At 39.1% G+C, this 26,816-nt stretch overlaps 1 protein-coding gene across 3 annotated transcripts in view; it reads right to left on the bottom strand.

Annotated features, from left to right (window-relative positions):
- Positions 1-211: 211 nt before the first annotated feature.
- The window catches only part of PLEKHA8 (pleckstrin homology domain containing A8), a 66,335-nt gene continuing 39,730 nt past the window's right edge, over positions 212-26,816 (bottom strand). For 2 of the 3 annotated variants that reach the window (XM_025291247.3, XM_006055661.4), the window contains 5 exons: positions 24,062-24,120; positions 23,558-23,688; positions 22,839-22,909; positions 11,515-11,576; positions 212-6,045 (listed from right to left, as the gene is read on the bottom strand). In XM_025291247.3, coding sequence (XP_025147032.3) covers positions 5,848-6,045; positions 11,515-11,576; positions 22,839-22,909; positions 23,558-23,688; positions 24,062-24,120 — 521 coding nt within the window. In that variant the 3' untranslated portion in view covers positions 212-5,847. Of the gene's footprint in view, positions 6,046-11,514; positions 11,577-22,365; positions 22,403-22,838; positions 22,910-23,557; positions 23,689-24,061; positions 24,121-26,816 lie in introns of all 3 variants that reach the window. The other variant, XR_006552824.2, reaches the window with a different exon arrangement.

Below are 26,816 nucleotides of genomic sequence, written 5' to 3' on the forward strand. Positions count from 1 at the left end.
TCCCCAACTGTGCCTCAGTTTTCTCATCTGTAACTTCAGGTTAATAACGGTACTGGCCCTAAAGGCTGATTAGGAGGATTAAGTGTATTAATATCTGTAAAGAGCTTGGGATGATGCCCGGCAAGTAGTATGTGTTCCAGTAAATGATACTTATTACTGGTATATTCACTAAACAAAACCCCACACAAAAATCTTCCAGAGAAGCACCTGATAAAATACTTGAAAAATAAGTTTATTATAACTAATGAATATAAAATCTGACAAATGTTTTCAAATACTTTTGCAAAAAAAGTAAATCCCTCCCTTGTTCCCCCTTCCCACAAAATACAGAGTATGAACTTGGACAGTTTTACATGAAACCTAAACATGAAATTCTCATTTATCCAGTTGATCCTTAAAGGCTCCAACACATTATATTCTAAGTAAATGTCCATTAAAATTAAGGAATCAACAAACCACCAGTCACTTGCTTTCCACTGTCATTATGATGCTCATTCAAAATGTTGAAGGACAAGAACAAGTAACATAGGACTGCATGTGACAGATATTCAAAGTGCATGGATCCATGAAATCACAACCAACTGAGATGAGAATACTGGGGGCAGAATTAAAACACTGACTTTAAAAAGCAATCCAAGGAAATCTATGTACATAGTAGCCTTTGGCATCTGGTCTAATGTGTTTCTTCTTTACAGAGACATTATGTTGTCCATTCTATTAACCAGATTAAATCAACCTTAACACATGTCTCATCTGACACAGATTGTCCACAGCCAATTTCACATGAGGTAGTTGGGCTGCTTACTGACATTCTAGTGAAACTGTCATGACACCGGGGACTCATGCATCAAACATGCCACGAGACTGGCTCATTAGCCTTCTGGGAGGCAACAGAATTACTTCCAGATCACCCTTCTTGTCACAACTGACTCCATGATACACCTATAAATAGCCACAGATATGTGGGAATCTGTGGATGAGATCAGCTTTGCTAGGGGTACCAACCATCCCAGAGTGGTTTCTGTTTACAAAGTCTGGGAGGAAATATGATCAGACTTTAAAATACATAAAATAGAAAGTCTCGTGCTTAGAACAAGCAAGGTCTCTCTCTTGTGTTCTCACATAGTGTAGCTGAGAACATGTGTTCACTCTGAAAGGGAACTGATTAAAAAGGGTAACCAAAGAATTTGGAAACTTCTGCTCCGCAGAGTAGTGCTATGTTTTTCCTTTTGAAATGAAACGTTATACAGAAACAGTGCAGAAGAAGGATCGATGCTGTGCCAACTGTACCGCTGAGGGCCACTTCCAAGTGCCCTGAGGCAGCAGCGCGATGAGAAATCATGCGAATGGCCTCTGTACGCAGGCTACTGCCTGTGCCAGGACAGGTCTAGGGGCATTTCCAGAGGAGGTCCAGTGAACAGTATGCTCATGGAATTGCTCAAAGGACCCTTACACCCTATTAATAGATAAGCAGTCTTAAAATACTATTAGACAGCTAGTGGGGATTTTTATGTCATTATTATGAACCCCTGAGTAAGCAACTGCAGAAAATGAAGGGCTGCCCGGAAGCAGAGCGTGTTTCCAGGTAAAGTACTCTACATGCATGTCATAGGGACGTGGGTTGCTGTTGACACTGAAGCTCATGTACAGACTCCACCAGATCACAAAGAGCATGGAAGTCAGGCATTCCAAGACAAAACACGTGAGCTCAGCTAACAGAACAATGGCTTAGAATGTACTGTACCCATGAATTCTAAATCTAAAAAAAATTTTAAAGGTTCACTTAAAAAAAAAAAGAAATCAAACATGAGGACAGGAAAGCTGAATAATTATAAAAAAAACAAAACTAAAATCAGAAGCAAGTGATTCAGAAATGTACCATCATGGAACCAACTTCTACAGTACACGGTCATTTAGTAGGGAAAAAACCTAAGAACAGTTTTCTTCCAGAAAGCTCCCAAAATCATATCTTGTATTGCTCATAACCCTCTGACTTTCCTTACTGACTTAAATGACATTTCTTCTGATTTCTCACCATCAGATTTGGTTTCTTTAATAAGATATCTCTTGCTTCAGCTCTTTTAGTTTACTTCAAATTTAATAAAGAAAAGTGTAATTTATTTATTGGTCCCTACCACAAGCTTTTCCTACTTAAAAACACTTTTCCGAAAATAGAAAACTAAAAGCATTAACTTTAGGGATGGATATATGTGTGCGTGTGTGTGTGTGTAATTAATAATCAAAAAGAGAAGACTGCAAATCTTTCCAGTAGCATTTATCTAACAACATATCACTTTTCCTAGATGGTACACACCATATGGTCACCTGCTTCACAGCTATACATTGGGACAGGGGTTCTTTAAGAAGCTCTTGCAGACTAAGAGAGAATGCTCATAGGCTGGGCACCTGACCCTGGCTAGGCCTGTGCCAGATGCTCCACATATGTGCTAGAAAGCTGCTGCTGAGGAATGGAGCAAAACAGTTTAAAAAGGGATGGATCTGGTACTCTGATGAGGGTACTATTCACAACAATTAGAAAAGGAGAGAGAAGCAGCAGGACTGAATTATGGAGTTCAGATATCCCTCATCATGGAATATGACATTTGGGGAGCATTTATATTCAGAATGACACACAAATAATGATGACAAGGCCCCTGAAGTCACTACTTAAACATCCTAACAAATGCTGCCTTTCAAAGTCAATTTCCTGGGCATAGATGTGCTCAACATTCCAAGAGCCCCACTTCTAAACTTCCAGTAGAGCTGGATCAAGAGGTGATGAGAAAATCATCTGCACTTCATAGACACAAGGTGGTTTCTTCCCCAAAAGGTACCCCCTCTAACTTAGCATTTTTGCCAAGATTAGATATAATGAATCAAATTTGCTTTCAAAGGACAAAAAATTGCCATCATTTAAAGGATTTTGTTTTGTTCAGTTAGACAAACACACGTTAATCCCTCCTAAGTGTAAGGCCTGGCTTCTACCGTGGGAAGAAGTATAGACATGAATGAAATTATATGTATCAAAGTACCTTGTGAGAGATTGTTCAAATGCTACTTATTAGCTTCTAATGATACCTAGAAGACACATTACCTTTTATTTTAATTCAAGATCTCTCTAAAGGTTAATCTAGAAAGGGAATCCTAAAAATGTTTGAGCAAGGTGATTACTCCACCAACAAACATAATACCATTTTCCTATCTCCTCTGTCAGAATGAAAGAAAGCTTGGAAGCCCCAGGAATCTTGGGAGGATTCTGGAGAGAAAGCCTTAACTCTCTTTTCTCTTTGTCCTCTTCTTAGATAGTAAATGCAAATTAGCACAAATTGTGATTTTAAGTAAAATGGAGAAGCAAATAGTGTAGTTCCAGGATAAAGCTCTGACTGTGCCAAGCTTCAGGTCAAATTGAATTTATCATCTAGTATGATGATAGTTCAATTTCCAGAGCTTTACGCATCTCAGGTAAACTTAACATGCTCCAGTAAGGAAAATATCTATTAAAAAACATTACCCCCTTTCTGCAGGGCTGGAAAAGTGTTGAGTAGATAATGTGACTTATTCAAGTTACTCAAGCTTCTCTGATCAAAGATCCCAGATAATATGAAATCTTCTCCAGAAAACTGGGTCATATATACCAAGGCAGTACCTATATAAATGTGAAATGGTTATGTTGAGCAGCTTTCTTTTTGCGTGTATTCAGAGCCTTGGTGGAAAATCTGAGGTATATTCCGTGAGCCCACCTCTGTCAGGGACCACAGCAGTTCACCTGAGGTGACAGGAAGCACCAGCATTTGCTCAAAACGGTCATGTTTCACAACACTTACAGTCTCCAGGTAGCCTCCCCATCTGATGGCACAATAGCTGATGTGCATTCACTCAACGTAAAGCAAAGGCAGGTGGCTTTTTCCTTCCCTTTATGAGGCTCTGTGAAGGGCAGGAAGTCTAAATTATCCCCGAGTCCTGCCATCATGCCCACACTAGCCAGAGAAGGAGATGCGACTAATTACTTGTGGGAGTGAAGGAGACAACACACACGCCTTGGCAGCTGCCAACAGCAAGTGCCAAGATATGAAAGAATCAGTGTCACTTCAGCACTGTTTCTCTCTCCAGCCTTAAAATATCCGATACTGTTTTTCTAAAGTTTAAGCATTTTCCACAAGTCCTTATTGTGCAGAGTACCCAATTCAATAATCTGAGCTATGTTAAATGCCCACTCGTTTGTTTAAAGACAGACAAAAAGACCAAATCAGTACCCTTCCCCACAGCAACCTCTCACCCAAGGAGAGGGTTCTCTTTGCCCTCGGAGCAGCATCCCCTGGGCCCCTCAAAGGAACACCACTTTCAGCTGGGGAGCTAGCTTGTGCTGGACCTTTCCTTCCAGTGACTTTAAGCGAGTAGCCTCTGGCACAGAAGGCACCCGTGGCCTCTCTCCCACACCCACTCCTGGCAGGCTGACTTACTGAGGGACTGAGGCCACATTCCTGGCAACACGTCACACTCTTCGGGTTGTTTAATGAAAGACTTAAAAATCCCACTTTTAAACATGGTCCCAAAGCTCTTGAGACAGATAAGCAGCTGCATCTGGCTTGCTCTGCACCATTGGTGATTAAGCCAAAACTGGTCAGAGAGCACATTCGGAACTGTGGCCCCCGGGGACAACACCAAGGTCTGCATGTTCGGTCAAGAAAGCTGCTGAGTAAACTCGCTCCACTTCTCACTCTCCTTTTAACTACTTCACTTCAATGATAGCCTCCTCCTCTTTCCAAGAAAGGATACAACATATAGTCCATGCAGAAGACTGGGAATTCCATAAACTAGAATTTAACCTCATAGTTCTTCAACCCTGTTGCACAAGAATACCTTGTACAATTTATTCAAACTCAAGGTTTATTATCCTGAGTCCTACTCCCACAATTCTGGTTCTTCAGGTCAAGGTAAGGCCTGGGAATTTAATTTTCAAACAAGCTTTCCATGTAATTTTGACGTAAAGGTGGTCCAGGTCACACATGGAAATCACGTGGTTCCTCCATTTAGCGGCTGTGTGACTGAGCCTATCCCTTGACCTCTAAACCTTACTTATGAAGCTTAATAATAATCCCTGAATACCATGGTTTTGCTGTGATGTCCAACTGAGATGATGCAGGGGAAAGTAGGTGGCGAAGGGTGTGTACTGCACAGGGGTCATCTCATATGACCCACCCACCTCTCCCATACTATCCTCTGGCTCGGGGCAAGGCCACACCACTCATCTCTTCAGAGATGGCACTGCTTGGTCACACCAGTGTACTGGTTGTGCTGAATACACAGGTTCTTCTGGCCCACGGAGCCACAGAGAAGAGAATTCTCTGCAGAACATCTAGGAATAGCAAACTCTACATTTTCAATAGCTTCAACAGAGGGGCTTAACTCCTTGAAAATTTTAGACTAATTCTAAGTTGACTGAAATAATGGCTATGAGTTATAGTCCTTGATACAGAAAATTGCTCATTTTCAGCTTGGGTTTGGGTGGCCCATTAAAACTAAAAGCTAAAAACAAAACATAATACTAACAAATTCATTGTCAAATCTGCTCTTATAACTTGCTGTTCACATCTATATAACAGCTACAATTTGGTTTTCCATGAGGCCTTTTGAACTAAATATATAGCACCTTGATTTTTAAACACACAAAACATACAGCATTGAAAAAATTATATATAAAAGCACTAGGCTTTTCCTTCCCCTCTCCATTCCCCAAGTAAGAGATTGGAGAGGGCTGGAGCTGCTGCTGGAAATTTAAGTCGGGCAACAAAACACTTTAGCAAACTTTATTCCCTGAAGTGAGGAGGCAGCGCTACCCTGCAGATGTCATACCACCTCGTCAGACTCCAGTCCGTGGACCTCGTATAAAGTGTCCAGTATCGCCAGCTGCTTCTCCATGGCGGGGAGGTAAAGGCTGAGGTCCCTCTGCATCCCAACACTGAAAGCTGCCTTCTGGTGGTCGCCTTCCTTAATGGTTAATGCAGCCACAAAATCTTCATAGGATGGAGCTGCCCTCAGAGCTAACTGCAAAAGAATTGCTCGTGAAAAGCTGCACCATGACATGCTCTCTTGCACATTATACTCATGCACAAACACATGTGTGCACACAGTCACACATATACACAGAGCTGAGGCGAGCAAGAGTGAAAAAACAGGCATGCATTCTTTCAGTTCATGGACTCTTCAATTATGTTTCAAGAACCAAATCACTTTAATGTTTGAAGAAGCACATATCTTCTTGGGCTATCTTGAGGACGAATAATCCCATCAAGTCAGGGAATGGTGAGAGGAGAACAGTTTGAGAAAAGCTCAAACTTTCTCATTCACAGTGATCTAGACTCTTCCCGTGGAGTGCTAAGAATGACTTGCACGCATGCTGCTTGCACAGTCTTTGTTGGCACATGGCCAGCCTGGTGGAGCAGCTCACCATCCTGTTTATATCTCATCTCCACACACTTTACCTATGTCCCATTCACCTTTATGTAGAGATTTCCTTTGTATTTGTGAACATTTTCTAAAAATGAAGGGGGTTAACATTTATGGTTTGCTTGCATGCTGATGCTTTAACGTATTTTATCCCAGCTAATCTTTGTAAGAACTCTGTACAATCTATATCCTTTATTTTACATATGGAAATCACACAGCTAATGAGTGCCAGGGCCAGGATCTGAACTTAGGATCATCTCTCCGCTTTTTCAACCATACCACCAACCACACTGCTTCCCCGAGGAAAGATTTCCTAAGCTCCTTACAGCTCCCCTCTCTCTGCAGGCCAACTGTTCCCTAAGCATCCTGAAATCTGTTCTCTGGCATCTACTAGTTTTGGCTCCCCTGAGCTCGCTGGAGGCTTTTAAAATCTTCAATAGATTGTAAAAAAAATCTTGCAGTTGCTTTCTTGAGCTTCCTTATATTGAAAATCTTTGAGAATCAACCCTCTCCCTTTCTGCAACTGGAGAGTGACTGGCATTATGCAGTGGTTAAAGCACAGCCACTAGGTGAGGAGACCTGGACTTGAATTCCAACTCTTTTACAGGTTAGCTTGAGGAATTTAAGCAAGGGGACTAAATTAGAACCTCAGTCTCCTTGTCCGCAGATGACGACTGGTAGCACTTTCCTTGTCTGAGGGATTAATGGGAATGCAGGATGCGTTTACTCCACTACCTGGCACATCATAAACACTCAAATAATGGTAGGGGTATAAGGGACAGCAGAGGATGGAGGAAAAGCAACTGCCCAAAAATATCATGAGAGAAAATCTCCCAGAACAGAAGGATATGAGTCTCCAGATTTAAAGACCTAGTCAAATGCTTAGCAAAACGAATGATAAAGACCCAAAGGCAAACATGGTGAAATTTTACAAGGTGGGGATAAAGAATAGATCCTAAAAGCATCTAGGAGGAGGTGAGGAGTGGTTTACACACATTAGATTTTACAGGTTTTATAGTAGTAACACTGGAAGCTGGAGGACATCAGAGGACTGCCTTCAAAGTTCTGAGAGAAAATTACTCTTAACCTTGAATTCTGGTGGTTCATGGTAAAGAATCTGCCTGCAATGCAGGAGACCCGGGTTCAACCTCTGGGTTGGGAAGATCTCCTGGAGAAGGGAATGGCTACCCACTCCACTATTTCTGCCTGGAGAATCCCATGGACAGAGGAGCCTGGTGGGCTACAGTTCACGGGGTCACAAAGAGTTGGACACGACTGAGCAACTTTCACTTTAGAATTCTACACCAGCCAAAGCAACACTCTAGGAAAAAGGGGCAGAATAAAGACAATTTCAGGCATGCAAGAACTCAAAAATTTAGTTCCCTTGCACTCTTTTTTTTAGGAAGCTACTAGAGTTTGGATATCATCAAAAAAAAAAGGGATTAGATCAAGAAATAGGAAGTCACAGGACTTGGGAAATAAAATTAAGGTGAGGTGGGGACTCAGTATAGGGAAATTTATGAACAAAAGTTCTAGGACAACAGCAGTACAACAAATCAGACTGGAATAAGAGTTTAGAAAGTTCTGAAAAAAATACAGATAATCCAATACATTTGTAAGTTCAAAATGATGATGATGTGAGAGAATTCATGGTACAGAGAAAAATATAAAACTCATATAAGAAAGAACAAAAAAAGTCATAGAATTTTGGCTCATCATCATCATGTTGACTTGTGATATAATTATACAGGGAAAGTAGAGGCAGGGGAGGGGAGGTAGTGGCAGTAAGGTCTGAGGTGGCAAACTCTAATCTATAACAGAAATCAACATTAATTAAAATGGATGGGGCCACAGAGAAGAGTAAATAGTTTTAGAATTACAGAAGTATTGGAAGAAATAGCCAAAGCATTTGAAAGTTGCAGCCTCTTTTAGAGAGTCTGGGAAGTATGGAACAAACTGCCTTTTTTGTTATATAACCTTTTTGGACTCTGTGATAAAAAGCAAAATAAAACTACGTACGTATATTTACATAAAATAAAAAATGTTTAAAGTTTCTCCAGAGTGGAGCCCACAACAATGCCTTTCTCAAAGGTTCCTAGGGAACAATGATGCAGCTGAGTCTATTTGGGAAACAATGACAGAACTCAACTGAAGCGGAAGCCAAAACAGAGAGCCACAGAAAGAGACAGAGCCTAGACTAGGCATCAGCTCCATAGACCATAACCATTTGAAGATAAAAGTCCAATATTTGGCTGTTAAGTAAGTCAGATTCGGTGAGTGTAAAAGATATTTCCCTGAGCAACCAAGATTAGTTAGATCTGTCCCTGATGATTTTAATCAGGACATTAGAAAACTCAATAAACTTCCCGAAGTAGGGATGACTTGGAGAATAACAGGAGAGAGACTGAAAGGAAGCTCCTCTATTAATAATGCTGTTACCAAATGCTCAGCAGAATCTATTTTCTTAAAAATCAGCAAATTAAAAAACTCTTGGCAGTAACATCAAGAGTCTTCCAAATGCTCTTTTCCTGTAACTTTGGGTGTTATTACCTCACACCCATGTGTTTCAGGTTTTGTTTATAAGCAGGGAAAATAGGAGAAGCCACTTCAGAGTTATGAGATTAATAACTTTACGTAAGTAAAGTGCCTAAAACAATATCCAGTGCACGGTAAGTGCTCTAAGTTGGGGTTTCAGTTCTTTGCATTAGACACAGCTATTCTTCTTCCAGGAACCCATTTTGAGGAAATAACTGTTTTAGTCAAAAATGCATAAAAACAGATGCTGTTTCATCTGTAAAAACAAACTTAGAAGCAACTGAAATTTCCAACACAAAGGTTTGGAACAAATAAATTACGGTACCTCTATACTGGGGGAAATATTAGGCAATCCCTAAAAATAAGTGGGGACAACTACAGCTAATACTGCTGCTGGATATAGAGCAAACGTGTGAAAAGAGTAAATTCTAAGAATTCACATCACAAGGAGAAAAATTTTTCCTTTTTCCTTTCTTTTTATTGTATTTATATAAGATGGATTTAGCTGAACCTATTGTGGTAATCATTTTACAATACATTTAAATCAAACCACCATGCTGTGTGCCTTAAACATACAGTAACATATGTCAATTATTCCTCAATACAACTAGAAAATATAAAAACTAAAAAAGTGGAGAAAAACAATACAAAACTATACAACCAGTTAAGTGTCAAAAAAACTTACATGCATATACAGAGTAAGTATACAAAATTAAGATAATTATACACATAAAATAAACATAAAAATATAAATATCTATTAATAGATATTTATATAAATATACACAATGAAATAGAACAACATTGAAAAGAATATGTTAAATAAATGAAAATAAGAGCAAAGAAGGCAAAACACAAAAATGTTGAAGATGGTTATTATAGGGCAGTGAGACTGGACAATTTTAAGTTTTACCCTTTCTATTTTTCTATACATTTTATTTTTACAATGAATCTAAATTACTAAATTAGATTAATTACTAAATTACTAAATAATATAAATTATTTAGAAAAATGCTGTAAGTTAAAATGTCCTTTCAAACACTTATGCTCATGATAAATTTTCTGCTATAGCTTCATGCTTATTGGCAATGTCTCTTGGATCATCAATATTTCAGGATTAAACTCTGCCCTCTCTACTGGAATAAAAAATAAAACAAAACTACATTTATTTTTCTTATAAATGAGGCAACTCAATGTTTCCCTGCTTTTCATCTCACCAAGGGAACTTGGGCATCAGACACCTGCAGGCAATCATAGTATTTACTCAGGGAGATTGATGAATGGAGCAGCATCTTTTGCCTAATTTCTCACTAGCAGTTTCTCAATTATTCTGTCTTCATTGTGGAGAGCTGTGATGTGTGGGATGAGCACCAGACTTGGAGACAGATCTGGGTTTAGACCTGGGCTCTGCCACTGCCTTACTTTGGGACTGAAATGAACAGTTCTGAACTTGTAAAACAGTGGGAGCTAATCCTAAGGATTCCCAAAGATAATGAACACAGAAGTACGTGGCACAGTGTCTGATACATGGTTAAGTGTACAACAGCCACACAGAAGCTATTATTACGTTATTAAACATCCACTGAAGGTAAATGTGAGCAGTTTGTGGCTGCAACTGGTCTGGCTCCTAGTCCAGTGAACAGTAAAATGTTTCATTTTCACTAAAATTTGGTTTCTTCCATAAATTCTTCCCACTTTCTTTACCAGTCTCCTAAGAAATCATGACCTGAACAGTTCTTACTTAGGCAAATTAGTAACAGACTTCATCTGCAAGCTATTTTCAATCCTCTGACATTTCCTATTGTACCACGACATGAGATTCAGCCTTTTCATGGCTGCACATGACTATGGCTGACCTCTCGTCCGACGGTAGAATTACAGAATATTACTGCTGACAGAAAGGGGCCATCTGCTCCAGCTATTTTACAAAGCAGGTGAACTGATCTGTCCACCTGAGAACTATGATTCTCAGGTGTGTGTTCTTCCCAGGTCATGCAAGGAAGGAAGGAATAATAGGGAACAGGAGCCAACACACACAAATACAAACACTTCCACAAGGGAAATAATTGGGGAAGAAAAGGTTTCCAGTTCTAGCCACTGGCAACCCAGGTCAGTTAATATTCAAAGATACAATTCAGTTGAGGAAAAAAGACTAATTAAAATCTGAGAATTAACAGGCCTGACCCTGACAGGCAGCAGAGGGAGCTATGGGCTTGAAACCACCCCTGGTTTCCCCTCAGAACGTGATCTCTAGTCTACACTGACACTCTTTACTACCTCATCTGAAAGGCAGCCACTTCTGAGACAAATCTCAGGGTCCCTGGAACTAGATAAGGTGAAGCACACTCTAAGTCTTTTCTTACTGTTTATTGCCAACATTTCCACACAACAGACTTACAGATTTCAATGAAATAAGCAACATTTTGTTCTTATTCTCAAAAACAAAGCAAACAGAAACACCACACACACACAAAGCGAAACAAAACACCTTGCTGTGACCATCAGAACATCAGGAGGCAGAAGGCTTACTTACCGCAAAAACTCCTCGAACGACCCAGCCATGGTGCTGCCGCAATGTTTTACCATATGCATTATCTTGAAAAGAAGAAAAAGTCCATGAGGAACAATTTCATCAGAATTTGATGTGTTATTTGCATCATGTCCTTTCTAATGTACATAGCAGCATATTCCTATAGGTATTAAAAACTGAGGGAAAAAAGCTTAATTACAAGATTATATACTCCAAAAGTCCTGAGTAGGAAAAACAAGCCTCCAGAGATTTTTTTTAAAAGAAAAATTGAAAAAAAAAAATTGATATTTCCACTCTTACCCTGTGTCAATATAGCTGAACGGTGGCTTATTATTATGGTTGGAAAATTCAATACATAGAGTGAAGTAAAAAGGGAGAAAAGGATATTGTCATATGGAGAATATAATTTAAAATTCACTATAAAAATAGAAAAATGCAGTTCTTTGAAATGTTGTGTGACCCTGAGCCAGTCCCTCAGCCAACCTCTTTAACCATCTCTTCCTCTTTGTAAAATTTTCTCTAAGGTTCTCTTCAATTCTAACATTCTATTCTGGGATGTCAAATGTTAGTCCTAGATGTCCCACAACCCTGGATATACAGTGTTAAAGCTAGAACTTTGAAAATGATTATGGAAAGAACAGCTTGAAATTATTAAGCTAGATATAAAGTAACCGGTGAGGCTTATTAATAAAAGTCAATTCATATTCTAGACTTTAAAGATAAAAACCTATTTTTTTTTCCCAATGAGTTTTAGGAGATTAAAAAACTTCTATGTAATAATTTTAATTACAAAAAATAATCTCAAGAACAAGATGACTGCATTTTATGCAAGGGATATGTTCCTGAAGGCTTTGAATAATTCAATATATTCCAAACTGAAAACTGATTTTTCTACAGGAATAAACATTCTCTCAGGAGGCACAGCTCTATATCACCACAGTGCATTTTTATTTCAATGCTCCATTTTATTTTTTAAGCATCATCTTTAGTGGTCTACAGAGTCCTCACATTCCTAAATTATAGTGCAGAATATCATGGGGGCTGTTTGGCCTTCTTTATCATGTCTTACCACATCTACATTTTATTCCAAACTTGTTTGTTTTCATGGGCTAGTTTCAGCACTAGTACAAGCACCACCGCCATTTAATCAATGCTTGGGTGACACTATAATAGGATACAAAGACATTTTAAATTGTAACAAGAGCAGAGGTTAAAATAATGACAACAACAACAAAAAAGACCTAGACACCAAGACCACAACCACAAGTTCCTATGCAGCAAAACACAGTGTGGCTCACAGAACTGCCGAATGACATCAGGTATCTGCATTTTACTGAGCAACACAGCCAGGCCGCACGGCTGCAAGCTTAAACACAGTTTACAATTAATTTGAGCCCTCTAGCTTTGAAATGATGTAATTCTTGTCAATGTTTATTATTAAAATTTGGGTGAGGCTTCATTAATACTTTTAGGATCAGTTCAGTTCAATCTCTCATTCATGTCCGACTCTTTGCAATCCCATGCACTGCAGCATGCCAGGCTTCCCTGTCCATCACCAACTCCTGGAGCTTGCTCAAACTCACGTCCATCAAGTCGGTGATGCCATCCAACCATCTGATTCTCTGTCGTCCCCTTCTCCTCCTGCCTTCAATCTTTCCCAGCATCAGGGTCTTTTCCACTAGGTCAGTTCTCCACATCAGGTGGCCAAAGTATTGGAGTTTCAGCTTCAGGATCAGTCCTTCCAATGAATATTCAGGACTGATTTCCTTTAGGATGGACTGGTTGGATCTCCTTCCAGTCCAAGGGACTCTCAAGAGTCTCCTCCAACACCACAGTTTAAACACATCAATTCTTCAGTGCTTAGCTTTCTTTATAGTCTAACTCTCATATCCATACATGACTACTGGAAAACTCATAGCTTTGACTAGATGAAGCTTTGTCAGCAAAGTAATGTCTCTGCTTTTCAATACACTGTCTAGGTTGGTCATAGCTTTTATTTCAAGGAGCAAGGGTCTTTTAATTTCATGGCTATACTCACCATCTGCAGTGATTTTGGACCCCAAGAAAATAAAGTCTGCCACTATTTCCATCTATTTCTGCTTTATTGACTATGCCAAAGCCTTTGACTGTGTAGATCACAATAAACTGTGGAAAATTCTGAAAGAGATGGGCATATCACATCACCTGACTTGCCTCTTGAGAAACCTATATGCAGGTCAAGAAGCAACAGTTAAAACTGAACAAACAGTATGTCAAGGCTGTATATTGCCACCCTGCTTATTTACCTTATATGCAGAGTAAGTACATCATGAGAAATGCTGGGCTGGATGAAGCACAAGCTGGAATCAAGATCACCAGGAGAAATATCAATAACCTCAGATATGCAGATGACACCACCCTTATGGGAGAAAGCGAAGAACTAAAGAGCCGCTTGATGAGAGTGAAAGAGGAAAGCGAAAAATTTGGCTTAAAGCTCAACATTCAGAAAACTAAGATCATGGCATCCAGTCCTATCACTTCATGGCAAATAGATGGGGAAACAGTGGAAAGTGGCTGACTTTATTTTGGGGGGCTCCAAAATCACTGCAGATGGTGACCACAGCCATGAAATTAAAAGACACTTAACTCCTTGGAAGCAAAGTTATGACCAATCCAGACAGCATATTAAAAAGCAGAGACATTACTTTGCCAACAAAGGTCTGTCTAGTCAAGGCTATGGTTTTTCCAATAGTCATGTATGGATGTGAGAGTTGGACTGTAAAGAAAACTGAGCACCGAAAAATTGATGCTTTTGAATTGTGGTGTTGGAGAAGACTCTTGAGAGTCCCTTGGACTGCAAGGAGATCCAACCAGTCCATCCTAAAGGAGATCAGTCCTGGGTGTTCACTGGAAGGACTGATGTTGAAGCTGAAACTCCAATACTTTGGCTACCTGATGTGAAGAGCTGACTCATTGGAAAAGACCCCAATGCTGGGAAAGATTGAGGGCAGGAGGTGAAGGGGATAAAAGAGGATGAGATGACTGGATGGCATCACCGACTCAATGGACATGAGTTTGGGTAAACTCCAGGAGTTGGTGATGGGCAGGGAGGCCTGGCGTGCTGCAGTCCATGGGGTCGCAAAGAGTTGGACACGACTGAGCCACTGAACTAAACTGAACTATTTCCACTGGTTACCCATCTATTTGCTATGAAGTGATGGGACCGGATGCCACAATCTTTGTTTTTGAATGTTGAGCTTTAAGCCAACTTTTTCACTCTCCTCTTTCACTTTCATCAAGAGGTTCTTCAGTCCCTCTTCGCTTTCTGCCATAAGGGTGGTGTCATCTGCATATTTGAGGTTATTGATATTTCTCCTGGTAATCTTGATTCCAGCTTGTGCTTCATCCAACCTAGCATTTCACATGATGTACTCTGCATATACGTTAAATAAGCAGGGTGACAGCCTTGACGTACTCCTTTCTCAATTTGGAACCAGCCTGTTGTTCTATGTCTGGATCTAACTGTTGCTTCTTGACCTGCATGCAGATTTCTCAGGAGACAGGTCAGATGGTCTGGTATTCCCATCTCTTGAATTTTCCAGTTTGTTGTGATCCACAGTCAAAACCTTTAGCGTAGTCAATAAAGTAGAAGCATATGTATTTCTGGAACTCTTGCTTTTTCAATGATACTACAGATGTTGGCAATTTGACCTCTGGTTGCTCTGCCTTTTCTAAATCCAGCTTGAACATCTGGAAGTTCTTGGTTCACGTACTGCTGAAGTCTGGCTTGGAGAATTTTGAGCATCGCTTTACTGGCGTGTGAGATAAGTGCAATTGTAAGGTAGTTTGAGCATTGTTTGGCATTGCCTTTCTTTGGGATTGGAATGAAAACTGACCTTTTCCAGTCCTGTGGCCACTGCTGAGCTTTCCAAATTTTCTGTCATACTGACTGCAGCACTTTCACAGCATCATCTTTTAGGACTTGAAATAACTCAGCTGGAATTCCATCACCTCCACAAGCTTTGTTCATAGTGATGCTTCCTAAGGTCCACTTGATTTCGGACTCCAGGGTGTCTGGCTCTAGGTGAGTGACCACACCATTGTGGTTATCTGGGTCATTAAGATCTTTTTTGTACAGTTCTTCTGTGTATTCTTGCCACCTTTTCATAATATCTTCTGCTTCTGTTACGTCCATACCATTTCTGTCCTTTACTGTGCCCATCTTTATGTTCCCTTTTCATTCATTCAAAAGGGATTTTGGCATACCTTACTACAATTTTACACAATTCAAGATTGCATAAAATACATTATATTTTCTATGAAATAAGACTGTACATTTGAATTCTAACAGCAGATTTCCCTGGCTATCTAAAGTTTTAGGAATGGGTTGAAATGCCAGCATCCAGTATTGCAAAGCTAAAGCAGAAATGATAAAAAATCAGTAAATTCAAGTGTAGAAAGAGCTCTTAGAGAGAGCCTAAAGGAGAAATCAAGAGTAAATTCAATTTTTTTCTTAGGAGAAGAGTCTGAGTAGGCTAGGGCATTGTCAAAGATACAAGTCTTCAATGTAAGTCACACTTCAATGTAAGTCCCCTATCTGATTCTCTAAGGGGACAGATGTTATCAGAGACATTTTAGATGGTACATAAGACCTTAGTGAAGAAAGGGCTGTTAGCGGACAAAGCGTACAGGTGCAGATGGGCAGGAAATACTAGGCACAGCCTCTGGGGTAAATCAGCAAGAAAATCAACTTTCCAACCATCTACGGAGCCATCTGAACTGGTAAGATAGTGTACAGGTCCATGGAAAACATCCAGAGGTGAGTCACAGAGGTATAGTGGGAAAACTGTATTTCTTGTGCTCCTCATCAATGTAAGGTATTAAATACCATTAGAAATTAGTAGATAATTTCAGTGCCATTACAATCTGCTCACGGACAGTCACAACGGAACAGCTGCTCCATCAATAAGAACTTAGTGTGCGCCTATCGCATGCCCTTTACTGTGCAAGGCAGCATGGATCTCCGGGAGATTTAAACTCAGTCCCCTATCCTCAGGAAGTTCATGGGCTTTTAAGAGAACCGGCGTTTAACAAATCATTATTATGTAAACTGCCAACTGCTGTAACAGACATCTGTATCTAGTACTACAGGAAAGGAGAGCGGTGAATCCAGCCTGGGAGCATATGGACAGAGAGAATTCTCCAGAGGACTCTCAAAGGCTGGCTAGGGCAGAGAGGAGGGTGGTGGCTGGAGTTGCAGATGGAGGAAGCTACATGGAGATGGTGGCAGGAAGGGAGAACCATTCACTAGGGCTGCAGATACTGAGGATGGGACCAAACTGGGAGGAACTTTTAATGCCATGTCAAGGGTTCTGAACTTCCCATCTGAGGCACAGTAGTAGTTTAAAAAGGTATAAAACTTACTACCTTTTTTTTTTTTCTGATTTCAAAAATAATGTGTTCATTGTTAAAAATATGGAAAATGTAAAAAGGGAAGAACTAAAGAGATATATAATCATGCCTCCCAGAGATAACCACATAGGGCATTCTAGAGGTATATTCTTTTAAGTCTTCTTTCCTATACAGATAGTATTACTTTCTTCTACTAATAGTCACGATCATTCTAATTTGGAATTGTGGTGGGGAAGTAAAAAGAAACTCACATTTCTTTACAGTACGTAGCAAACACAGGTGCCTCCTGTCCTGGCCTTTGAGCCTTCAGCTCCAGAGCTCACCTGGCAGCCACTGCTTGTTTACAAGGGCTCTGGATTCAGTACTTCTCCAACTCAGGGGCTTTATACCTTTCCCACCCTTTGCCAGTGAAGGCAACTACTCAAAAAGGCCCAGAAACCTTTCTTCACGGCCCCTTCTATGGGAAAGCAAGAAAACAAGGATGTGGTGAGTCCAAGTAAGAGGGGCAGCCTGGTCTAAGGAAGAGAGAGCTTCTCCAGCAGCACTCTCTCTGTATCCCACCTGGTCCTTCTAGAGGAGGCAGCTGTTCTTTGCTGTGCCTGCATCTTGCCAAGAGAAGAGTTCCACTGGGCAAAACACTGGCCAGGCAGTCTAACAGGAGAAGAGGGAAGCAGAGAATTTCAGCTGGGTCCTGAAAACAGGCCTAGGAAGACCACTTCTGCAACTGAAAACCAACAAATAAAACTCATAAAAGAAAAAGACTTGACCAAAGTCCTTAGGTGACTTCTAGGGCTGCACATATCCCTGCCACGTGAGGATGCATTAAATTAGGATGAAGTCTATAAGCCTGACCTATTTTGGTTACCTAGAGAAGATTAGAAAATGAAATGCATTAATCTTCACTGAACTACCCATTCATTATCATAATGCATGTTCTATAATCTTCAAGTATTTTTGGCCTCTGAAAGACATAAATGATTCCCTTCTTCCAGTTCTTTTAAATGTGTCAGTTCCTTAGAAACCGAATCAAAATTTCTGAGTAGGAAGCACTCACTGACAATCACCTTGCCCAATTCTTTTTTTTTTATGGATGAAAAAAACAGAAGACCCAGAGGGATAGTTACCTGCCCAAGGTCACAAAACTAAAAGCAATGAGAACTTAGGGCATTCCTGTCACATTAAAGCATTCTGACAAAACTGATGTTTATTTTTTGTGATAAAACAAAATAATGAAAATGAAAAATGTGCCTTTTCCCAGCCATATATTGAAAAAAATCGGAACCTTATTCTATTTATGGAAACAACACTGATCTGATTTTTTTTAATGGTTAGTCAAAACCTTTCTACGAAGTATTTAGAAATGATGCCTCAACCTATTACAGCATCTGAGTACCAACAACCTTTCCATTACTGCTGATGGACAGCTATTCTGTCCAGAAACAGAATGCATGAGAGTGTTTATTTATCTATAACTAGTAAGGACTTACAAAGTTACTTTGGGTTGTACAGAGGACAAAGGAGAAATAAAAATCCAAATTTTAAGATAGAGCTTGAGAAGCAGACAAGTAAAGGCAGGAAGCGTGAAAGCAATCATTCACTGAGCTTAGGAAACATGAATTATCTCAGTTCTGCAAATGAGCTAAATCAGGAAGTCCTCAGACAAGAATCATGAACGAAGAAAGTTTTGAAAGTGAATAAGCAGTAAATAAATCTGAATATACCGAGTGAAAAAGGAATAGTGTGTATAATGTGACACCATGTATGTGAGTTTAAAACATGCATTATAGATACTGTTTATGGATACATAAATATATAGTAAATGTATAAAAACATTTATTATATAATAATAAACTACAAATTCTGGATGAAGATCTTCTCTGGAAGTAATGGGGTCATGAGGTAGTAGGTGGAATTGTGTTTATATATTTGGCCAAATGATAAATATTCGATATAATTTAAATGGGCTTTCCAGGTGGCACAGCAGTAAAGAATCCGCTTGCCAAGCAGAAGACATAGGAGTCATGGTTCGATCCCTGGGTTGGAAAGACATCCTGGAGTAGGAAATGGCAACCTGCTCCAGTATTCTCACCTGGAAAATTCCAGGGACAGAGGAGCCTGGCTGGCTACAGGCCACAGGGTCGCAAAGAGTTGAACGCAATTGAGCACACACACCAAAAGACCTACTACTAGGAAAACCCCCAAATTCTTTACAGTGACTAAGTTTCAGGCAAAATGAATAGTGTGGAGAAAAGCTAACTCAATAACCAGTTGACAGAGATGAAACAAGTACCCAAAGATTTCCTTTGTTACCTTCAGGCACCATGGAGATGAAAACTTGTACTGTAAGCCAGTTCTGCCATTAGAGCACATGCTGTGAATAGTTCTGAAGATGGCATGACTTCATTCACATGTCCCATACTTTCAGAACAGTTAGAACAAGTTACGATTTGATGTCAAATATCTAATTACAAGTTCTGATTTTCTCTCTCTTGTATAGCTCTCCTTATTTGTGAAAGCCTTTTATATTAACTGTATAACTGAGTATCCTTTAATTTTTTTTTCCTATTCTGTGCTAGAGATCTTGGTTAGGTTAATGTTTATCTGACATTTATGAAATCATTCGGAGGTGAGGGATGTGGCAATATGCTATCCTGCTGAGGGAGTAGTGCAGAGCATATAACATTTAGTACAATGGTGCATGAAATGGCAGAGCAACTTTTCTTCCTTTCACTTACAAGGATGCTTTCTGAAGCCTCTTTTTGATGTGGCATCTGTGAATGGAGGGGCTCAGCTACAAGGTGGATCATTAAACACATTTGCTTTGTGTACCCAACTCTTTCCTTAGAATGATCTCTAGAAAATATCAGAGGACACTGAAGTTCAGAACAGCTCTTGGCATGAGACCACCCAAAACATTCCACTCTGATCATCATTATGGGGGATCCAAGAGATGGCTCAAATGCAAAAGGAGGCAGTGTAAAACTGATGGCCTCCTTCCAGATGCTGAAAACTCATTCTAGGTCATAGAACTGCAGCAATACAATGACTATACATGCATTTTCCAGAAAGTTAATAGACGTCACTACTTTCATTTTGTCATTTCCAACTTTTACATATTATAAGCCATTAAGACTATGCAAGTTTTATGAGCATTTACCTCAAAACCTGTCTCAAGCAATGGATTTCAAATTTGGGAGTGTCATCAAGGTTTATCCTTAATTTATCCCCACTAATTGTCCTGCTGTTCCTAGGTAAGGAAAAATGTTCAGGCATTGGATAACCAGTCCATTATCATGAAAAGGAGGCAAAATTAACTGATACTATGGGTAACTAATTTCAGTACTTTTACTCCTGCTTATTTAATAATCATTTAGAGGCAGTAAAAATTCCCAAATAACCAAATGTAGCCTAGCAACAAGTAAGCTTCAACATTCCAGCTCTGGATGAATGGGTTTCAAATTGTAGCATGGATTAGAATCACTTAAATGACTTGGGATCACACGCACTGTTGGGTCCCATCTCAGGAGTTTCTGAGTCAGCAGATGTCAGGTGGGACCCAGTAGTCTGCAATTCTAATAAGTTTTCAGATGCTGCTGTCCTTGGACCATTCTGAGATCCACTGATCTGGATCTGAGACCCTAGGGAAAGTACTTATCTTCTCCAAAGTTTAGTTTATCACTGTAAAAGGGGAGTACTCAGATTAAATAAGATGTTTATAGAGAACCTTGTGTCATGCCAACACTGAGTGCTCTATAAATGGTAGCTGTTATTACAATAACTCAAATTCAATTTTAGAATGAAAAAATGTACACTAATGTGCTTATATATGTCATATAAATTACACATACCCACTCTTTAACCTATATACCCAAACCACCTCATTTTAGACAAAGGTTCTACTTATAAGGGCTATTATTTCAAAATGAAAAAAAAAGAAGCCATTAGTCTAGAAGAAATATGCATCAAGGAGCCTATTGGTTCTGAGTAGTTAATGTGTAACATTTCTTATAAAGCTCTATTTGTTTGTACAAAGCTTGTTGTGTCTGTGTTCAGAAGGGAGGGGGCGGTTAGGGGAGTTTTCTCCCTCCACGTTGAACAGCAGCAGGAAACTAGGAATCCCTGTAAGCAAAGATGATTTAAATCATGAAAACCTCTGAAATAATCCTAAGCATCAGGATGAAAATCTCCAAGTTTATAGTCCCCCTTTCCTTTGCACTAAAAGTAATCCAGCAGGGAAGAGAAAGAAGGAAAAGTTGAGACTGGCTGTGATTATTTCGGCTTTGAAGCAGCATTTACCCTTCAAGTCTCCTCTCTCTTCACGAAGTCAACATCTCTGGGCTCAGTCTCCAAATAAAGTAAAAGGTAGGGGAAAAACAGGGATGGGGCAAGGCAGAAATGGTGTATCTTCAACTTCCTCTCGACCTCCAAGGTAAGCAGCTGGGTTCTCCTCTATCCTAGCTCCAGCAGAGGGGTAATGAGATCAGCATCCCGCACTGCCCCTCACACAGCCAACAATCACAAAGCAGTAGCATCCTGTGACAAGCAGAGTGCACCACCAGGCACCCAGTGCTGAACCCCGTATCATCTGCATTTTCTTGCAGGTGGAGGTGGTGGCATCTTCCTTCCAGTGTGAAATTTCCATACTAAGAAGTCAGTCTGGAGGGAAATTTAGGGCTTAGCAACTGAGCTTTGTAAACTTTCCATTTCTGATTTGGGACAAATAAGCCCCATTTTCTGGTAGGTTATTAACTGTGCATATATCATGATGATGAGAATATAAACAGCAATAGAGTTAACCTCTGTAAGTGCTTACTGGGCTTCCCTGGTGGCTCAGATGGTAAAGCACCTGTCTGCAATGCTGGAGACCCAGGTTCGATCCCTGGGTTGGGAAGATCCCCTGAAGAAGAAAATGGCAGCCCACTCCAGTATTCTTGCCTAGAAAATCCCATGGACGGAGGAGCCTGGTAGGCTACAGTCCACGGGGTCCCAAAGAGTCGGACAGGACTGAGAGACTTCACTTTCACTTTCAAATGCTTACTATATGCCAAATTTCTAATCTTTTCATATGCATAAACCTACTTAATCTTTACAATAATCTTATTAGGGAAATCAAATCATCATTCCCATTTTATAGATGAGGAAGCTGAGGCATAGAAAAGTAAATTGCCTGAGGGCACAACACTATCCAGAAAGTCCATGATCTTTATCACCCCACAAAGTCATAAAATTTGATAGATACTGGTTAGGGGGTCCTAATTGTCATGGTGAATATACTTTTAGTACTGAAATCAGGACACACAGTGGACAATATAATTGATACTGTCTTTGAAATTCAAGGATGAATGAGAAGCCCCAAAATGCAGGTAGCTCAGGGATGGTGGAGAAGACATTCTGTGGGAAAACTGAAGACCCTGGAGACAGCAACCCCAAAGTGACCCTGCTCCAGATCCCTTCTGGTCTTACCAAGTCTTTTAATCTTTCAGAATTTCTATAACCTGACCTGTAAAAACAGACTGATGTTAGGATTAAGTTATATAAATTTTTTATACATTACAGAAATATCAGCTTTATATTGTTTCATGGCACATCAGCAAGTTTCCAAGCAGGAAAGCCTGGGAAAATTATGTAGGGCTCATGACACATAAGGATTTATTTAAGAAGAACTGACTTCTTTAAAATATTAGGTTTTCCTATTAAAAGATGGCTCTCTATTAATTTAGCTCTTCTTTAAGATAAACTGATTTTTAATAAATTAGATGTAAATTAGCAGGTCACCATCTCATGGGTTCTTTTTTAACAAAGCACATAAGAAACAATAATAATGAAATAGAAAAGAAACAAAATCAAATCTTGAAAAGCACACCCTGTCTCCTCCTCCAGGGGTCTCCATTCCACATCCAGTTCAGTTAATCAATCAAAATGTAAAGAACACTTACTCAGGGCTGTCTGGATGTCCTTTTCTCCATTTTTCACTTCAGTCAAAAATCCTTTCAAAAATTTGAGACCTCTAAAACAAAAAAGAGGAGGAAACAATATTTCCAAAGGTCACTTATATTGAATGGGTATGAAAAAATGGCAGACATAAGCTTCTTTTTCAACAGTATCTTGGGCACAGCAATAAACAGATCAAGTCACATGGCTGTCCTTTCTGTTTCTTCCCTGTAATTTCCCTTTAGCTTGCTCTAGATCATTCTTATCTGAAATACCTAAACAGTGGTTTTCAAAATGTGGTCCCAAGACCAGCAGCTTCAGCATCACCTGGAAACTAGCCAGTAATGCACATTTCAGGGCCCCACTCCAGACTTGCTGAATCAGAAACTGTGGGTTTTGAGTGGGGCAATCTCTGTTTTTTTCAATAAGCTCTCCAGGTGATTCTGATGCTGCTACAGTTTGTGATCCACTGACTTAAAGACAAATGAATCAGCTTTACTGTCCTTTATGATTCCTATCTTATATATTCTATTAATATGAACAATGTTTTATCACTATCAAGACAGAGGCAAAAAAAAAAAGTTGGTGTTCTATTCATCAGGCCTTCTGTACAACTGCATTACAGCCTTCACTTAGAAGTAGCCTCCTTCACCTAACAATTTTATTGCAGGTAACATTTCAACTTGACTAGATTTCACCTGCTGCCCCACCCCGGCCACCTCACCTCTTCAGCCACAGGAGGGCTTCCGTAGCTGAGTTCCTAACCTGGGCTACATCGGCCTCCACTTCGTGTAGCACAATCTTCTGGAGTGTGGTAAACTCTTCTTTGTTGGTGATATACTTCTGGTTTACTTTCTGCAGGAAAAGCAGAGACATAAGTTAAAAGTGCTAAAGCTATCAAGCAAGTCTGTTTACTGAAGTTTGTTAAGCAGGCCTCTAAGAAATTAAAATAAATTAAGCCTCTATTACCTTCTTCTTTATGTTTTCCAAGTAATCTGTTTCATTTGTTTGAGAATTCTTATTGGGTTTAACCCAGATTTAAATAGTTAGTTTGAGGGTTTTAAGGTACTGTTTTTAAAGAATTTTTTTTTTCCTGTGAGAAAGGCTCTTATAGCTGGCCTATGCTTTTCGACCTGAGTATAAACTCAACAACCATTTGTTTTTGAATACAATTTCATGCAACTACTCCCTCCAAATAAAGTCTTCAGAGACAAGCTAGTATACTCACTTTAATATTTCCAACTAGATCCATCTTAACAGGAGCAAACACCGTAGGGCCAAGTTTGTCTAGAAGAAAAAATTGAGAATATCACTGAAAAAGGTATTTTTTCAAGTGGAAAATAAACTTAATGGATAACACCCCAACTTTCATTTTTTGCTTTTAAATCATTTTCTAAACATAAGCTTCAAAGATTTTTGGGACACTGTCATTACTTTTTTCTACTATACTGCTCTTAAGTGAGTAAATACAATGAGGCCTTACGGGCCCGTGAGGATAATCTTGTAAGTTGAGAATGTATATTGTAATCCTTAGGGCTGCACTGTCCAATATGGTAGCCAGCAGATATGTGGCTATTGAGCACCTGGCAATCAATGTACCTATTCCAAACTGAAATGTGCAGTAAGTATAAATGTATCAGACTTCAAAGACTTAGTATCAAAATAAAAAAAAAAAGGGCTCATTAATGATTCTTCTATACTGAGTCCAAGTTCAGATGATACATTGTATATATCAAGTTAGATAAAATACATTATTAAAATTAGCTTTATCTGTTTTGCTTTACAAATTTAATATGCCTGCTAGAAAATTTTAAATTATATATAGTAGCTTAAATATTTTTGTTGGAAGAGCAAATTAAAAGAAAAAAAAATAACACAAAGAGTACAGCTAAAAAGACAAAATGTAATAAAATTCTAAAATACTTGACTCATCCAAAAGAAAGGCAGGAACAAAGGTAGCTAAAAAGCTAAAAGAGGAAGTAAAATAGAATATGAAAAAACAACTGACTAATTGGCTAGAAATCAAGAAAGGAGTACACAAGGAAAAATATATGAGACAAATACAAAATAAGTAGCCAAGATGGTAGAAACAGCAAGATAGCAAGCTTAAATTCATCCAAACAATGTAATTTATTACATTAACTACAGGAAAAAATGATAATTTCAAAAAATACAGAAAATACATTTTGTAAAACTAACTCATTCATGATTATAAAAATACTACTCAATATACAACTCAGCTATATCTGTATGCTATTAATGAACAATTAGAAAATGATATACTTCTCCTGATAGCATAAAGAAACATAAAACTTTTAAAATCTATTCATAACAAAAGATGTGTAAGAGTCTCATGCCCTACTGACTGAGCTAGTTAGGTGGCTTCAAAAGACGTGTAAGACCTTTACACTATACAAAACATTGCTGTGAAAAATAAAGACTTAAGTAAATAGATACGGCACATTTATAGAAGACACGTTCATTGAAGACTCAGTGTTGTTTGAGGTATCAATTTCCTAGTAACTGGTTACAGATTCAACTGAATCCCAACAGACTTTTTAATAGAAACTGAAAAGCTAAAATTCATATGGACATTCAAAGGACCTAGAATTGCCAAACATCTTGAAGAAGATGATTTACATTATCTGATTTCAAGCCTTACAACTGAGGCACAGTAATTAAGATACTGTAATTCTAGGGTAACGAAAAACAGATTATTGAAACAGAAGAGAGTCCAGAAACAGATCCACACTTATGGGGTCAACTGATTTTCAAAAAACTGCCAAGTAACATAAAAGGGAAAAGATGATTTTACAACAACAACAAAAAAATGGTTCTTGAACAACAAGGTAAAGGAAAAGAAAAAAAGGAATCTCAACCCTTACCTCACACCACATAGAAAACTAATTTCAAGATGGATCACAGATGTAAACACAAAAAATAAAGAGTGTAGAAGACAACACCGAAGAGTATTTTCATGACTCTGGGGATAAGCAAAGATTTCTTAGGATACTGCAAGTACTAACTATAAAAGAAATAAAATAAATCGATTTAATGAAAATTAAAAACTCCACTCTTCAAAAGAAATCATTAAAAAAAGAAGCAAGCAAGTCACAGTCTGGGGGGAAATATTCATAATGAGAATGCCTACAATGAAACATATTCAGAACACACAAAGAACTCTTACAACTCAATAAGAAAACTAACCAACTTTTAAAAATAAATTAAAGATATGAACAGACTTCACGAAGGAAGAGACAATAATGGTTGATACATGAAAAAGTGCTCAACATCATTAGTCATTGGGGAAATAAAAATTAAAGGCACAACAGGATAGCACTGAACACTCACAGGAACGGCAAAAACCAAACATACTGACACCATCAAGTGCTAGTGAGGATGCGAAGCACCCAGAAGACTCATACATTGCTGTCAGAAGTGTGCAACGGCACAACCACTCTACGAAATTAGAGGTATAAACCCTATGAATCGGCAATTCACTCTAAGTTATTAAGAAAAATGAAAACATGTGCCCACAGACACAAAAATATTAAGAGCAATTTCACTTATAATAGGCCCAAACAGGGGCTTCTCTGGTGGCTCAGTGGTTAAGAATCCACCTGTCAGTGCAGAAAACATGGGTTTGATCCCTGGATCAGAAAGATCCCCTGGAGAAGGAAATGGCAACCCACTCCAGTTTTACTGCCTTGGGAAATTCCATGGCCAGAGGAGCCTGGCAGGCCACAGTCCCTGGGGTCATAAAAGAGTCAGATATGACTTAAGAGACTAAACCACAGCAACAAAGCCCCAAATAAGAAATTATCCAAATGTCTATCAGTAGAAGACTGAATAAACAAACTGGGGTATACTCCCTTAATGGAACACTATTCAGCAATAAAAAGGAATGAGTTACTAATAAACGTAACAACAAATATGAAAACTTTACATCGAGAGTGTCCCGCAAGAGTACATAACACGAGTCC

Source organism: Bubalus bubalis, chromosome 8, assembly GCF_019923935.1.
Source record: "Bubalus bubalis isolate 160015118507 breed Murrah chromosome 8, NDDB_SH_1, whole genome shotgun sequence".
Taxonomy (NCBI): Eukaryota; Metazoa; Chordata; class Mammalia; order Artiodactyla; family Bovidae; genus Bubalus; species Bubalus bubalis.